This window comes from Spermophilus citellus (genome assembly GCF_964194105.1).
Source record: "Spermophilus citellus genome assembly, chromosome: 3".
Lineage (NCBI taxonomy): Eukaryota > Metazoa > Chordata > Mammalia > Rodentia > Sciuridae > Spermophilus > Spermophilus citellus.
In genome coordinates, this window is record NC_138184.1 from 198,809,676 (window position 1) to 198,827,950 (window position 18,275).

The 18,275-nt window shown below is 39.0% G+C and overlaps 1 protein-coding gene across 3 annotated transcripts in view; it reads right to left on the reverse strand.

Annotated features, from left to right (window-relative positions):
- DYNC1I1 (dynein cytoplasmic 1 intermediate chain 1) overlaps positions 1-18,275 on the reverse strand; it is a 280,791-nt gene that overhangs the window by 233,279 nt on the left and 29,237 nt on the right. For 2 of the 3 annotated variants that reach the window (XM_081286492.1, XM_081286491.1), the window contains one exon: positions 1,556-1,671. In XM_081286492.1, coding sequence (XP_081142618.1) covers positions 1,556-1,671 — 116 coding nt within the window. The remainder of the gene's footprint in view (positions 1-1,555; positions 1,672-18,275) is intronic. The other variant, XM_081286493.1, reaches the window with a different exon arrangement.

Sequence of the window (18,275 nt, forward strand, 5' to 3'; positions counted from 1 at the left end):
AAATGTTTTGGTTGGGTGGTGAGGCTGTTTTTTAATGCTCTTCCTGTTCTTGTCTGGAGGCCCATGGATAGAACTCCCAAAGGTTCTTCTAACTTAGTATTTTCTGCCACTTTAACATACAGGTCTCCTTTGTTGACTGGTTTGTTCAAAATTTCACCACCAGAGGGTGCTACACGTTCGCTTTGAAAATTCTTTTCCCTATAGAGCTTGAACAATGGAGGCCCTGCTTCCAAGGAACTGCCCCCCAAACACCTGTAGTGATCAAAGCTTTTCAGGAGGCTTGTAGGCAGCACTGACCTTCAAGGACTAAGATTCATTCTGCCTTTGACAATATGTGTTTAGAACCGAGATTTAAAATCTTTGCAGTTTGCATGAGCTGCAGTGATTTAGATATCTGCTGTAAATCAAGCAGGAAATGTTAATCATTTTTTATTCTTTTTTTAAAAATTATTTTTTAGTTTTCAGTGGACACAATATCTTTATTTTTATTTTTTTATGTCGTGCTGAGGATGGAACCCAGTGCCCCGCGCATGCCAGGTGAGCGCACTACCGCTTGAACCACATCCCCAGCCCTCATTTTTATTCTTGGGACTTTTGTTGACTATTTACTATACCACCGCAACAAACCCAGAACTCTAATATCCTCCTTACTAGGCCAAACTATAATAGAAGATTAGTAAAAAGAGAGAATTTGCTCTGCTATATACACAATGTCACTTTCTAACAGTATGACTTTTACCAATTCTATTTTCAGTATGCATATTTCCAACATCTACTTCAATGTAATTGAGCTTTGGTGCAGTCTGTATTCTAGGAAGCATTTTGATTTATCAACTTCAACTTTTCTTATTAGTGACTTTTTTATGATTCACTGGGATTTGCATGTGAATTATTCAGTTGGTATTTTCTGGTACACATAAAGGAGGTAGGAAGTTCAATTCACTTACGTAAAGCTTTCACGGATAACATTTTTAAGTTAAAGTCAGAAACTATGATGTATTGTTATCTGAATTAGCCAAGAAAATCAGAGGTCACCAGATTTTCTGTAAAGGACGAAAAATTTTATATTTTGTGAGTCAGAAGTTCTCTTTCATGCCTACTCAATCTGACCACTGTGGCAAGAAAGGAGCCATAGTTGTAAATAGCTGGAGGTAGCTATATCCCAATAAAACTTGATTTCTATAAACAGGTGGTAGACTGTGGGGTTTGCTGACCCTTGCAAAGATGAATCTGAATGTACACACTCTTATTACAATATTCACAAAGTGTCACTTATACAGTACTTTGATGATTTTCACCCTCCTCACATAATTTTGATATAGGGTGATCTCATTAGTTATTCTGAAGTTCATGGATCCCTTAGAGGAGTATCACTGAATTCCCTCTCCAGAGCTTTCAAAATCAGGAAAAAAAGGTATTTCTTTGGGCTTTCTGTGTACCATTGTGTCTCTATCCTATGAAGATGGCTTATGGTAAGATATGTAAACAATAAGAAGGATGTCACTCCCAATCGCTGCAGAGATAATCAGCAAAGTAAGCAAAAGGAATAGTTCACCTTCAGACTGATGTGTGGCAAGAGGGGTCTGCGTCTCCTTGGAGTAGGACACTACTTCCCTGGGCAGGAAATCCACCTGGGTGACCTTCGACACGCCCAGCTTATGCAGTCTTCTTCTGTAAGTAATGAAGGACAAAACTTAGAGAAGGAAGTCTTTCATCTCAGAAGAGCAATCAGGAATAAAACAGATCACTACAACAAGCAATTCCCAAACTACCTTGACTTCTCAGTACAAGAGGCAGGTCATGACAGAGCTGTCTGACACTCGGGTTCTTGGCCCACCCTGGCCCAAATTGGTGGGATGATGTCAGATAAGTCTGAAGCTAACCCTCCACATTTGAAAGATGTTAATATAGCACTGACGAGTGCAGAGGGCCACACTGTGTGGTCTCGGATAAAGTTGTAGCTTGGCATTCCCAAACTAACTGTGACCACGTAGGAAATCATTTCTGAAAGGTTATGCAACACTTCAAGTGTTTCCAGGTGCCTTTAGATCCCTCATGTCACTTGTCCTCATGACCCCTCTGTGCAAGTAAGGACAGAAGCTATCATCTCCATTTTACAGATAAGGAAAGTGAGATCCAGTTCAGGGAACATGCCAAGGGCATACAGCTCAGAGGCAGTAGAATCAGGATTAAAATAATATCGATCCCCCAAATATATATACCACTGACCCAAGTCCTGGTCCAGTGCAATTCACACCAAGAAAAATTCCTTCCTAGGGTTCTTTGAGACCACAAAAACCTGGAGTGCCTCCTAGGTCACCCAAGAAACAGCCAGTCATGGGGGGACCTTGTCTGGTGGGTAAACAGAGGTTCCAGCCCCATCACTGCCTGCTGTGTGATCTTGTACAAGTTACTAAGCTCTCTGTGCCTCAGCTTCTTCATCTGTGAATGGAGATCATCGTACTTTTTAATACAAATTTCACGGGCAATGTTTAGGCCTTATTATCCATTCACCACACATACATTATGTATTCAGATGTACATAACTGATCCACATACATACTTAAAACAGTTTCTGGAACACTTCCTTTAGTATACAGATTTAGTATTAGTATTAGACATATTCTATTTTTTAAATGTTTCCAGGCAGAGACACATTTGTATGTCTCTGTGAGAGAAAAATAGAGAAAGGTATAGCAACTATTTAGACAAAATCCCACACTTCCTAGCTTTCTAAGATCAATAGAAACATACCCTGTGCATACTACCGTGATTCCTTATTCCTAGCAGATGGCATAGATTCATTTATTTTTCTTTAAATTATTAGTAGTAGTTATGGGAGAGAAAGCATACCAATATTAATTTTTTATCAATATTAATTTCCAAACATTCTAGAGAAACAAAAATTCTTCTTTTCTATGAGTCACTAATTTAGTTGAGGTGAGATCTAAGATGCGCACGAAGCAGATTCAAGCCAACAGACCAAACACTTCTTGAGAGAAACTGCCCAGCTGGTGGTAAGGTGCAGATACATAAGCTTGGCTGTAGCCAGAGATCACGGAAGCCCAGGCTGCAAGAGCCCAACATTTAGAACTCTGGACCACAAGAATGCACAGGAGGGCTGGGGTGGGACCCAGCATTCCCACATAGTTCCCTCATATGAATTAGGGAGAAACACAGACAATGTACTAGCAACAAAATTATCAAACCAGGTAAAAGGCTCAAAGTCTCAAAGGAAGAAATTCAAGCTATTATTTTTAAAGCTTCTTGGGTAAGAAAAGATTGTTTTCCTTCCTGAAGGAAAGGCTCTTTCTTGATGCATGTGAATAAGAAAACATGGATGGACGCCTCAGGACTTCTTGAAGCAAAGCCTCCTCTGCCATTCCATTGCCCAGCACCTTTCTGAAGCCCTTGTAGGTTAGTCTTTAGCCAAGGTCCAGGAATATACTTCTACTGCTTCAATCTGGGGCCATCACGGACACAGAGATAGCACCCTGGACCCTCAGCTTCCATGGGCATCTGTATGAGGGCCAGTCATTTCTAGGTTCTGATTCAGTGATACCTATACCTGGAGGCAGGGATTTGAGGACATCTCACTGAAGGTACTGTCTTGCTGAGTGACAAGATACAGGCTCTGGACAGTAGGAGGCTGACTGTAACTTGGAATACATCATGGCAAATGAAAAACAACTAGTGAGGTAGCAAAGCATAAGGATCTCAGTTAGAAGTTGGGTTCTAAGCCCTGCTCTGAATGAATGATAGGTGAAAGCCCCAGACAAGTGACAACCCTCTAAGCCTCATGCTTCTTGTCTGTAAAATGGGTCCTGAGTTGTGAGGATCAGACAAGCTAATACTTGCAAAGCATGTAGTTTGGTGTCTGTCATCTCACAAGTGACTCTTGGCCCAAGCAGCTCTATTTTAGTTTATCTTTTTGACTAAAATAATAATAATGCATATATTCATTAAAATTAGAGAAGATAGATTCATGAATATTCTAAACTCATGTTTTTTTAAGGCAGTAGAGTTGAAGATTATCCCTGATGATAAAATATAGGGATCACACTTCCATTTTTCTTTTTATACGGGCACATATATAGGTTCAGACTGCTTGAAACAGTCCATTTAGCTTTTGCTTTCACTAAAAATATAACTGTGAAACTTCCTTTTTTGCAAAACTTAGCGTGAATGAGTTTATTCCACTAAAAATACTTTCTTGTTTCAATAATAATTGAATAATTTCAATAATTATAACATTCTAGCCATTTTCTCAAGGATGCTGTGTTTTTGAGTTCAAGATTCCAACTCAACCCAAGCCACTAAATATAAATAAAAGCTGAGTTGCTGTCATATGATTCTCCCAGTACATGGACTGGTTGACACATTGATAAATTTGTGGTTCTCAGGCTTGAGGGTGAGTCTGTCTCAAATAATTTATAACTTTAGAGAAACTCATTGTAATACTTTTAAGCATACTGGCAGATAACTGTATTTTTCCATATAATGTCCAGATTGATTAAACTGCATTTATATTAAATGATTTTTGTGTGTGTGGCTATTTTGCTGTCGTTTTAGTAACAATATGTTACACACTTTTCATACTTTTATCTTATTTTGTCCTTATTAAAATTTCATATCATATTCCAACTTCACAGATAAAAAACAAAAACAAAAAAGCAAAGCCCTGAGGCTCAGTGATGCTAAGAATTGTGCTTGAAATTGCAAGGGTTGTAAGAGAAAAGACCCAGGCCTTAGCTCTATTCAACAGTAATCCCAAGGGCCATGTGCTTCAAAAAGGTGATGTGCTGATTCTCTTCCCTGCTATTTTTTTTCTACTGCCTCCTAACCACCCATTCATGCAGGCACCATTATTACAATCTAACATAGTAGAGGTCCAGAACATTTGTTCGTTTTATAAGCAGAAGAAAGGATTCCTGAGAAGTGCCCTGGAGTAGATGACCAGGGCATAATGGATCTGTTTCTGAGGGAAGCCCACGTCCCAGCCATCCCAGAAAGGCTGGCCATAAGGTGGCGCCCTTTCACAAGAAAGATTTCCCCCCTGCTCTGCCACTGAGTCCTCCCTCACTGATGGCCTTCTACTGCACCACCCCAGGGTCTGCCGGTCTCAGTTGATCCAGAACACATGTGTTATGATCTTGTAATATAGACCTTCTTCAATTTCCCTAAAATATTTCTACAATTTATCAGCCGACAAAGTTATTAAATAACTATGTCTAACAGTTGAAGTATGTACTATTATTTTCTTTTAAAGTATGAACTTTTAAGTATCATGTTTCTTATTTTTTACTCAAGGCTTTACCAGCTCATAATTATTTTATTTAAAGGTGCAAGTTAAACAACTGAGCAAAGGGGAGGGATTGCTGTACTATTAATACTATTATAATTCCCATTCCTTCTGATTAGACTATAAGTTCCATGCTGGCTTCTCAGTTCAGGCTCTGTGGACATCTTTCCTGCCATCCTGCCACCCCTCCTGCATAGCCCGGGCTGTGCCTGTACACTGTGGTACACATCCTCACTTCTGCTACAGCCCATGACACATATCACTGTATTCACTTGCTTTTCATGTCTGTCTTCCTGTCTTGGCTGCAAACTTACTTTTTATCCCTTACTAATCTATCTCTGTAGCCTGGGGCTTGATTAAGTGTCAGATAGAGAGAGAGTACTAAATAAATGTTGGAGGAAGGAAGGGAGAGTGGGGTAAAGAGAAGAGGTTAAAAGAAGAAATATTATAAAAGCATAAACTGAGACTTTAATGATCTGCATCCTGACTGTTGTAGCATTTTTTAATCAAATCATACTACATATTTTTATCTTGGTAATTCATTCCAAAATAATAAACTTTAGTGATTTTTTTAATTACTAAACTAAATTTATAGAATTTTATATAAGAACACATAAAAATCAATATCATCTAAAAATTATGTAAGTCTCATCTATTTGGATTAATTGTGATCATGCTTAATAAGAACAGAGAAAATACAAATTGGAGAAGTGCCAGGGCAGGGTTTCCCAGAGTATGGTCCCTGACCTGCAGCATCAGAGGCACCTGGGAAGAGGTTAGAATGTAAATTCACAGTTCCCACCCCAAATCTATGGAATCACAAACTCTGGGGGTGGGACAGAGTGATCTGTGTTTTAATAAGCCTTCCCATGTTCTCTTTCTCACCATCTCCAGGAATTCTGGTGCCCACTGAAGGTTGAACACCACTGGCTTAGAAATATTAGACAGTGGAGAGAGAGAGAGAGAGAGAGAGAGAGAGAGACTTCAGTGTTTTACCAGAATCAGTTGGGCTTCCCATCTCCTAGTCAAATTCCAGAGCACATGGCTTAGTGCCGTCACAGACGGAAGATGTTCCTAGACCAAGCTTATGAAGCTCTATGAAGCAACCTAAGTGAGAGGGCAAGAAGATGAGTGTCGGATAAAGAGGACAGCAGTGTAAAAAATGTGAAGAAACAGCTTACATCTGTCCTAGATCTAAAACTAAGAAGTCAAGTAAAGAATCCAGACATACTGGGCAACAGAACAACAGGTCTCTCAGGAGCTGACTTGATATTGTCCTCAAGTGATATTGTCCTAAGTTGACTTTTTTTTTTTTTTAAAAGACCCACATTTCTCTCATGGCTGAGGCTGAATGCCCCCTTAAAAGATGTGGATCTTTCTCTCTCCTTGGACATGTTAACTCACAGAGTAAGCTGGCCATATTGTGCCAAAATTAAATGTTTCTGCTGAAATGAAAATTGGGCCTTGATAAAGAATAAATAATGAAGCTAAGTTGGAGAAGGTATTTGGAACTACTCAGCATGCAAAGATATCTAGCTTACCACTAGCATAATCCAATCCCCCCACCCCCCAGATTCTGGACATTTGTCTTTGACCTCAAGAAGAAAACTGCTCCCTTCGTAAGTCACTGTCCCCATTCCCCTTTCTGTTTCTGGTTCAATTGAGATTTTGTCTATCTACCCACAATGGCTTTGCTAACTGTTGACATAGTTTCATTACCTGGGGAAGAGGAAGCCTAAAGCATAACTTAAGCATGGTGTAATAATATCCACCAAAGCTGGAGAAAGTTCTTATTATGCAGACTTACTTCCAAACACTGAAAAAAGAATTCTCTCCTATTATTTAACAGCATGAGCAACATGTCTACTACCCCTGGAATTCCAATAAATGTATACCATGTGGTTTGTCTTCCATTTCAAAGAAGAAAGAAATTTGAAGGCAAAACTTATTGATATTTTAAGACATTGTTAATATTCAAATATTCTTTTCAGTACAATGGGCAAAGCATACAGGTATTTGCAAAAGTGGGGCACCCCAGTGGGACAATTCTGAAGCCACTGCACCTGCATCTTGAAATATGAGAGACACTGGTCCATGCCAACACGGGGTGGGCTAGTGAAAACCCACCAGATTTCACAGAAACCCCTGCTTAGTGCCTTGACAAATAAAGGTGAAGATTTTAAGTGGGAAAATAATTTCACATGTCAAGAACTTGGGTGGGTAGGTGATTGGATGGAAGGCAAAAGGAAGCAGAGCTCTTTGATCAGGGAGTTAAGATCAAGACTGCCTTAACTTTATTTTATGGAAATAAAATTTACCTACTAGAACATTCCCCTCTTAAAAGTATAATCTTTAAGGCAAGCATGGAGGTGCATGCCTATAATCTCAGGTACTTGGGAGGATTGCAAGGTCAAGAGCAGCCTGAGCAACACAGCAAGACCCTGTCTCATAGTAAAAAAAAAATAGAAAGTGCTGGGGATGCGGCTCAGTGGTAAAGTGCCCCTGGATTCAATCCCCAGGACCACAAAAAGATAAGGTACACAATTTAGTGGTTTTGGGGGTATTTACAGAGTTGTACAACCATGGCCACTATCTAATTATATAATCTGTTTCTCTTTCAAAAGATACATTGTATCCACTGGCAGTCAATTCCATTTCCTCTTTCCCTAAACGCTGGTAACTAATGATCTGTTTTCTGTCTACTTTCATATAAATGAGATAATGTAATATGTGGCCTTTTGTGTCTCATTTCTTTCACTTCTTTTTTTTTTTATTTTTTAGTTTCATTGGTGTTGCATGTATCAGTATACCGTTTCTGCTTATTGATGAATAATATTCCTCTGTATGCACATACATTATTTCTAATCCATTCATCAGTGGGTAGAAAATTGTATTGTTTCCATTTTGGATATTATGAATAATACTGCTATGAATATTTGTGTACAAGTTTTTGTGTGGTCATGTGGCTTCAATTCCCTTGGGTATATGCCTAGACATAGAATTGCTGGGCTATGCAGTCACTCTATTTTTAACTTTTGAGGAATTACCGGTTTTTCCAAAGTGGTTGCATCATTTTAGATCCCCATTAGCAATCTATGAAGGTTCTAATTTCTCATTTTCTTCAAACCTTACTGTCATCTGTCTCTTTAAATCATAACATCCTAGTGAGCATGATGTGTGCCTCATTGGAGCTTTTCATTTAAATTTCTCAAATGCTAATGATGTCCATTGTCTTTCTTAGGTGCTTATTTTTCCCATTCAAATTCTTTGTCCATTTCTAAATTGGTTTCTTCTTATTGCTTAGTTGTAAGAAATTCATAAATATTTCGGATACAGATCCTTATCAGCTATGTGACTTGTAAATATATTCTCATTCAGAGTTCCCTTCCACTTCCTTGATGGTGTCTTTTCAAATGTAAAATTTTTTAGTTTTAATGAACTCCAATTTATCTCTGTTTTACTGGTTGCCTCTGCTTTTAGTGGACATCTAAAAAGTCTTTTCCCATTCCAAGTTCCCTAAGACTTATGCCTGTGTTCTCCTAAGACTTTTCTCTCTTACATTTAGATCTTTCATCTATTTTGAGTTAATTTTTCTTGGCCTGGTAATATCCAGCTGTCCCAAGCTTAATTTTTCTTTACTCTCCAGTGGTAAACAGAGAAGTGCTTTCCTCATGAATATTAATCATCACTGATGATATGAGTCCTGAGCAATAACCAAGTTTCTGGTGGAAGGATGAATTCAAGGGCAGTAACCTCATCAGCTGACAGCTCAGAATCCCTGAGCCTGTCCCCCAGCACTAGCATGGACATCATCAAATTCTTCCTGATTCAGCTAGACACTATCTATACCATTCACTTTCTGATACTTGATTTAAGGCAATAGTGAATTTTATACAGCAAACTAGATGTTTATATATTTAATATTTAAGAAACATGAAGAAAATTATGCAAAGACTACTGTGCTCCATGGACTCAGAGGAACACATCAGTGCTGGAGAGCTGGCTTTGACAGCTAAGGCACTAAGTAAGAGGGCTGCCCTGCAAATTTGACAGATGCCATCAGCTAATCCTCACAGAGGCTCATCTCTTAGTTATGACGCTTCTGACCCATCATAGATATTCATAGATAATTTTATAAGACAGAAGCAACCTGAAGTTGTTAGAATTTTTTTTTAAATGTCAAAATTTTAAGAACCTGTACCAAGACACAGACAAGCCAGAATTAAAATACACCTTGGTCATCTATGAAAGTCTCCAAATTTTAAAAAGTGTGACTCACAAAAGACCCTCAAAATATGACCTTGAGTGACAATTTCAGAGTGTTCGATAACAGGAAAATATAGTGCTGAAGGCATATTGGCTAGACCTGGTGGCAGGAGAAGAATGTGGGCAGATAAGGTGGCAGAGTCAGGAGGGTGGGTCAGAAGCCAGTGTTTGACGCTCAAAAACACCAGGAAGCTAAAAGGGGTCATTGCAATAATGGGAAATTTCTAGACAAGGAAATCAAACAGACAAAACCAGGAACAGATGTTCTCAGAGATAGGGAATTCTTTGGCTGGATGCCAGGGCAGATAAAGGCCAAGGAATAAAACATGACTGTATTGGGCCCACACTCCATTTGGATTTTCATTCCTGCTTATTCACCTGTATTTAATCCTGAGGGTACATTGAAATACTGCCAGAGATTCTGCTTCTATTGCTTCTAAAATTTATTGGGGTAACTTCTTCAAAGATGAGCCCTTTAGGATGACGGGGAAGATAGTGCCATTTGCTTCCTAGTACAATATATTTATTTTTTTATGTGGGTGGGATAGTGTCCTGGACAAATGGTAAAGGAACTACCTGGTCAACATGATTTATCAGGAACCACAGTGTTTGAGCAAGACACGATCCACAAGGAGAATGAGGAACTAGAACATATACCTCAAAAGGCAAATAAGAATGAAATGCAGCAAATAAAACCAGCCAGCAAAGGAGGTCACATAAGAACAGGGGCAGGAGAGTATAATGGGCAGATGACTGGATGAGTGAGGAAGGTTTCATTACAAATAGAGAGCCCGATGTGCCTCTTGAAGGAGAAGCAGAACTCAGTAATAGGGACAGTGTCCTAGGGAGCTGGCCCTGGATATACAAACATCTAGGACCTGAATTCCTATTTTGTGTTCCAAAGTCCTTCAGAATAGAAGTTTTGAGTTGGGGGGCTATGGAAAATAAATTTAGAGAGGGATTTGGAGGTCAGATTATTAGAGGTCTTCAAATACCAACCAGGCCAAAGAATGTGGACTTTATACAGACAATGAGAAGTTATGGAAAGTTACCAAGTAAAAAAGTGACAGCTGTAAAGCCACATTTAAAACATATTATTATGACAGCTACATGAAAAATGACACTTAAATCCCCCTCTTGACAAAGATGTTAGGTGTGGGAAGTGATTGGACCTTAGAAGCTGAGTGTAGAGAGGAGGGGAATACAAAAAGGATCCACAAGCCAAGGAGGAGGAGAGGGTAGACTCAGAAACCAACCACAGAAAGTAAGCAAAGCGTCAGTTCCAAAGGAGCAGCCAGAAAAACAACTGGGTTTGTAGTCAGTGGTCTAAGGAGGCATGAAGACTTGGTCTGGCATGATGAGAAGTCACTAAGAAGAGAAAGGAAACGCTGCATTTTGGAGACTCTTGAAAATTTTTAAGGATAGACTTTAGTAGTTTACTTGATCTGGAGAGTCAAAGAAAAGGAACGGGTTCCAGGTGATTTCAAGGCTTCATGCTTCATAAGAAAAGCAAGTGGCATGGCTGGAAGACAGGGGAATCTAGAGAGATCTGCTTTGGGTAGAAATTGTAATGGACGGATCTGTGGCAGAGTTTTCCAATTGAAAGGCCATCACTCAGGGGAAAAGACAAACTAAAGATATCCCTAGGGAACCTCCTGTTGAGAGCCCCAAGAGAAAGAGTTGCATCCATAGAAAAAGGGGCTAAGGGCAAAGATGCTCATGGAACACGAAAGAGGTTTAAAAATGACAAAGAGTTTGTTTCCCAAACGTGCTCTACTGTAATCTGGTGTCAAACTGTGACTTCTCCAGGATAGAGTTCTGGAGCTTAGCATGGGGACACCCCAGGGAGGAAAAGTAAGGACAGGGCATGGCACCAAGGAAGAACCTGGCTCTGGGGTCCCTCATCACACACATGCTGATTTATCATCTGGGTTCAGAGTTATGCCTCCCTCCAAATACCAAGAAGTGGCTTGGTAGCTGGTCTTTTCAAGTTACCCCAAGAAAGATGAGTTTCTGCCAGGTGTGGTGGCACATAACTGTAATCCCCGTTGGCTCAGGAGGCTGAGGCAGGAGGATCATGAGTTCAAAGCCAGCCTCAGCAAAAGTGAGGCACCAAGCAAAAGTAAGACACTGTCTCTAAATAAAACACAAAATAGGACTGGGGATGTGGCTCAGTGGTCGAGTGCCCCTGAGTTCAGTACCAAAAAAAAAAAAAAAAAAAAAAAAGATGAGTTTCCATTCTTCTATGCTCACAGCTAAAGATCATTTTATGAAGTACTTACTTCATTGCCATGATATTTGCTTCTAATTGTGCAGAGATATTGGCTTGGCAGTTAAAGCATTTTTCTTGCACAGAAGCAAATGTCAATTCTGGCTCAGTCAACAGGCACAGTCAAGAGGTTTGCCTTGAATTTCATAACACAAATAAATCTTGCAAAATCTTGGGGTTTAAAGGACAAGTCAAAATAGTCGTGCTTATAATGGAATTTGGCAACATCATTGAAGTTTCTGCTATTAAATGTCCACTTTATAAGGAAATTGAAAGTTCAGAATAATGACAGATGGTACTTAAGTGTGTTTTTTTCCCAATATTACATACAAATGACAATATGATATAAAACATTTTTTTTAGGAATGACCCTTGTTTACTTGGTATTTTTGAACAAGCTTCCATAAAATTTTTAGCATAAAGCTACACAATTACAGAATTTTCTGAGCACCACAGTAAAAACACACCTCCTTACCAACTGGCCTTCATTGTTCTGAAATTGATTGAAAATGAAGTATTGTCTTTTTAAAAATCTAATCTAGTTGTTAGTGTGGAACAGAAAATATCTCTTAATAGCTTACTCAAGATTCTTGAGAGCACATGATAAAGGCTGGCAAAATAGGAGCTTCTCAAGAAATGTTTGGGGACAAATAAATGATTATTGTTAAGAGCTGAGCAAAGAGCTTCTTCTCTCTCTAATCATGGGATTTTGATTGAACCTGTTAAAACCAAATTATTAAAGCCTTTCATGAGTCAGAATTCACTTATATTTATAGATCCCGAAAAGCATTTTACTATCACATTTTTTTTTCCAGCTGCTAGTTGCGTTCTTCTTTTTTCCTTTTTATTTTTGATTTTCACTTTTTACTATCACCTCTTGATAGACAGACACACGATACAAGATGCTGATCCATATTTCCATTTTGGGGGGAAGTATGATTGAATGTTATTGAAGAAGTAGAATTTGCTCAAGAGCACAACCCACATAACATGACTCTCCAGAAAGTTCTCTCAGGACATGGTTTCATGGGAAATCTTGAAAGTTAATTCAACTAGAGATCTAAACAAGACAAATAAGAATATTTGACAAGGGTAATGATGTGGCTCTGTGGTAGAGCACTTGCTTAACATGTATGAGGCCCTGAGTTCAATCTGCAGCATCACCATCACCATAACAAAACAAAAAGAAACTTGACAAAACAAATAAACAACAACAAAAAATTCTTCATCAAAGACTACTGAGGTTATTACAGTTCTGTTAGGCAAATGGCAACAAGTTTAAAATGTGAAGAGGCCTTCAGAGTGGTCCAGTTAGGTTTTCTCTAACACCCACCAACAGCTTGAAGATTATATGCTTCTATGGTATCCTTTCAGAATTGGTTTTACTTCTACTTTTGACAGAGTGACCTCTCTATTTCACTGGAGAAGTTTGGGATGCGGTGGGAGAAATACTCATCCTGTCTTTTAGCCAAGAATGCAGAGAAGAGAGTTCAGAGAAGAGAGTTCAGAGAAGAGAGTTCAGAGAAGAGAGTTCAGAGAAGAGAGTTCAGAGAAGAGAGTTCAGAGAAGAGGTGATCATCCAAGAACAATGTCTCTTCAAGACTGGAAGAGATTCCCACTCCCTCCTTCAGGGGAGGAACTGTCAGATCTTTGTTCACAGCTTCAGTTTTCCCTCATTCTCTCTTTGCTTACAAATACTCAAACAACTATGTCAAGAATTTAATATACTAACCTATATAGAAAACATAATCACGAGGCTTCAATGAAATCGAAAGCCACTAAATATCTCTAAGTCATTGGGTTTAACCATTCGGAGTGGTAAGCTACAGAAAGCCCTTGTTGCTCATTGGTGCCCAGTTGTGATTGGGAATCCTCTCCTCCCTCCAATCCCACCTCACTTAGGCAGACGGGGCCCATCTCCTGGAAGACTAGAGATCTTGTTCTTTCTCTCTTATGACATTTTAACTTGCTCTTTTTATCCTGTCGTCTTATTTTTTCCCTTCCAGCATTTTCAATTCACTTAACCATTTATACTAGCCTAAGAAAACATAGCATTTTCAGTCCTTTGTTAGTATTTGCCTGGTAAAAATCGAGCTGAGCTTCACTTATTTTCTCATTTTATTTGTGATTGTTTTGAAGTTATATTTTAAAAGGTCTCTTACCTCCTGTATTTCTCTCTGCTGCTATTTGCTGTGTTGATCATGTAGTTAACATATAAATACAGAATCAAGTAACAAACCTTTGGTAGCTTGTCCCAAGATGGAGCAATGGGCACCAGATTAACCTTTACAACTGAAATAATTAAAAAATAAACAGCAGTTTGAACAAAAGAACAGTTTACAAGATACTAAAGGTCAGGCGATGAAGGACAGGGATACATGAAAGAGGGGGAAGCAAGCAAGCTGAACCTTCCTGCTGTCCCTATTTTCTGAATTGAGAGAAATTCCAGGCCATGATGCAGGGAAAGAACTCAAGTGAAATCCAGCAGAATTCCTAAGTTGAAGAGACAAGGTTGAGCTGGACCAGGCTATTAGAATTGACAGGACAAAACAGCAGAGAAGGTAACTCCACAAAATGAAAATTCTGACCCTTGAGTATTTAGCTCATTACCAATCAATGCACATATGTCAGAAACTACCTCAGACCAAGGGAAGGATTGTCTAGAATTATAGGTAACAGTTCTGGGCATTCATACAGGAATAGGAATATTCCCTGTTTCTATCAACCCGAGAAAACCTCAAGATTTATGGGGAATTATTTCCAACACACCAAAGAGTCTTGCTTTAGTTTTAGGAATTCATTGACCTTGCTAGTTTAAAAAAAGAAAACATGAAAGCAAGACTGACAGACTGAAACTGTTTTCAAGTGAATTGATTATATCTCAGAAGAAATTTCAAGAGATTTATAGCCATTAAAATATATCCAACACATAACAAAGTAATATTCATAAAGTTTGATATCAATAAAAAGGTATCAGAAAATTCTTGTGGGGGAACATCAGCAACATGGCAAAACAAGAGTCTCAGGACATTTCCTCCACCCACAGAAGCACCAAATAAATACATGAATCAATTCTCCCTGAGAAAAATTCAGAAACCAGTTGAGAAACTCTTGTATGCTGGACAATGAGAAAATTCCCACTTTAAAATGAGTAAGAAGAGATGTACTCTCATCATAAACTCCATCCCTGGCACTCTGCCATTCAATCAGAGGGGATTCTTCACCTCTCAGTTTCTCCCTGAGGACTGAAGGGGTTTGGATCATTCATCTAGTGCCCCAATTTTTACAGCTTCTACCAAAGGCACTGATTCTTAATGTGCCTATCTCTGGAAGCTGATGGAACCCGATGCTCACTAGTCCCCTGGGGTTGCAGAGAAAGAAGAGGGAGCTTTAAACAGAGATTCAAGCTCTTCTCATATCTTTTACCCCTTGAGCAGCACAGAGCATAAGAGCAATAAAGGTCAGCTCTACCAGGAAAGGTTTAGATTGTACATCAAGATCTTTGACTTTTCCAGCTGTTACCTGAGTGTATGGACCCTAACTAGACTGCACCTGGAAGCCAAAAAGGCAGGCAATCAGTGGTCCCTGGGAGTGTAAACATGTTCCAATACCCAGCTCTACTGTGATAAAAACAAGGCTTCTTTCTAAGCAACAACTGTCATGTTTGCTACTCACTCATCTATTCTGAAGCTGCTGAATTCAGTGTTCACTAGTCACCTGAGGTCTCCAGAGAACAAAGCTGTGGCTCTGAATGGCTCTCAGGCTCTTCTCATGATTCCCCCTGCCAGCTGGCTTTAGCAATGAAGCCCAGCTCCCAGTTTCTCCTGGAACCTGTTACACTGCACTTCTAGTATCTCAACTTTTTGAGTTTCCTGGAACTGACAGGGAAGGCAATTCCCAGGAGTCTGAATGAGTGAGTGGATACCTCCTGTGGCTCCTCCCAGCAACTTATTCCAGCCATAAAAGCTAGCCTCTAGCTTCTCCCTAGAAGGAACTGAATAACACATCTAGACCCCAACTATTTTAGTTATTAGACTGGAGATTGACTCTAACTTGACTATATCTGAGAGCTGATGGGGACTGGCATTTGGTAGACTTCTGGAGGTGAGAAGGAGAGAAGAAAATTGGACCACACATCTAGCATCCCAATTATCCCAGCAGCTACTTGCAGGACTGGCTCTTATCTTTCTCAGGGCACCTATGAGACTTAGAATACTCTAGTGTCCTAGTAGGAAAGAAAGAAAAAAAGATGACAACTTGTTTATTTTTTAATTTTTTTAAAAAAGATGAAAATTTATATGAACAAACAGATTTAAAAAACATTCAGAATCTCTGGCTAGGTGTTTAGTAATGTTCACCACCTATCCAAGATCAGTCTATAAAGACAAAGAAGAGGTGGCTATTTTGTCATCTGTGCAGAAACCAACACAGAGAGTTAAGAAATGAGGAAACAGGGAAATATGTTCCAAATAAAATAACGATATTAATCTCTTAAAAGCAACCCTAATGAAATGGAGACATGTGATTTTCCCAACAGAGAACTGAAAATCTTCAATCAAAGATGCTTATCAAAGTCAGGAGAGTAATGTACGAACAAAGTGAAAATCTCAACAAAGAGGTTGAAAATTTTTTTAAAAAAAGCCAAACAGAAATGATAAAGCTGAAGGATATAACATCTGAACTGAAAAATTCAATATAGTAGTTCAACAGCAGGCTTGACCAAGCAGAAGAAAGTATTAGTGAATTAGAAGATGGTTCAATGGAAATCACTCAGTGAAAGGAACAAGGAGAAAAATTTTAAAAATGAAAAAGAGAAAAGATAGTTAAAGGGAATTATGGGATAATATCAGTGAACCAATACATGAATTTTCCCCCCTGGTACTGAGGAACTTTGAGCCCAGGGGCATTTTACCAGTGAGCTACATCTCCAGCCCCCCCCCCTTTTAACAATATCTTTGCTTATTTTATTTATTCATTTTTATGTGGTGCTGAAGATTGAACCCAATACTTCAAAAGTGCAAGGCAAGTGCTCTACCTCTGAGCTATAACCCCAGCCCCTCCAGCCTTTTTTATGTCTTAATTTTGAGATACGATCTCACTAAATTGCTTAGGGTCTTGCTAAATCATTCCCAAATCTGGGAAGGAAACAGATATTCAGAAACAGGAAGCCCAGAAAACACCAAATGAGATAATCAAAAGAGATCCATAAACACACATTGTAATCAAATTGTCAAAGCTAAAAACAAGAGAAATCTATAAGAATGTCCATAAGACTATGAGTAGATTTTTCCGTACAATCTGTACAGACATAAGGAGTACTATAATAAGACTGCTGGCCAAGAATATTATACCTGGTAAACCTGCTGGTAGCAGGCCCTCCCTGGCCCCTGGGGACTCAACCCCCACTTCTTTGTTCTGCATGTCAATGTGGCCAGCTCACAAGGCCGTGGCGCGTTGAGGTTTCCTATTTATCTGCCTCGAGCATATGTGTCTCTTGGGAACATCTTGACCTGTTCGAGCCTCCTGATAGGGGACGGTGACGGTGGCGGTAACCCAAGGACGCAGTTATTACTCTTCCCTCCTCACTTTTGAGTGATTTCCTGCAGCTGTTAAAAAAGATATATAAGGGGAACAAATTTGGCAATAAAGCGCGCACGCTTCCTCCTGGATGAAGAAACTTGGTGTCCTGTGTATTTCTTAACCCCGCCGTCCCTCGCCGGACTCGGCTCCTGTTAGCCGGACGCGGCATAAACCTGTCTTTCAGAAATTGAAAAAGAAAAACTTTCTCAGAAAAGAAACACTGAAGAAGTTCTTTACCACTAGATCTGACTTATAAGAATCGCTAAAGGGGCCTGGGGTCGTGGATCAGTGGTACAGCACTTGCCTAGCATGTGTGAGACACTGAGTTCAATTCTCAGCACCACATATAAATAAATAAACATTAAAAGTCCATCAGCAACTAAAAATAAAAAATTAAAAGAAGAAAAAAATGCTAAAGGAGTTCTAGATGTAATGAAAGAATTAAAAACAGCAACAAAAGAGTAAAAGAAAGCATGAAATTCACTGGTAAAGATAAACATATGAACAAAAATAGAATACTATTTTACTATAATGGGGTGATTAAAAAGCTTTTAATTCGGGTATAAAACTAAAAAGGCAAAACCACTAAAAATAAGTAAAAATAAATTATGTTAATAGACACACAGTATAAATGTGAATTGTGATACCACAGCATATAATGTGGGATAGGAAAGAAAAGTGTAGATAGTTTTTGTATGTAAGAGAAATTGCTGCCCACTTAAAACAGAATGTTATAAGGCATTTTACATAATCCACACCTGAACAACAGAGAATACCCATGGAAGTTAAACAAAAGAAAAAGAAAAATGCAACAAAGCTTATAGATACAAACAACAAAACTCAAAATAGCCAAAGAGA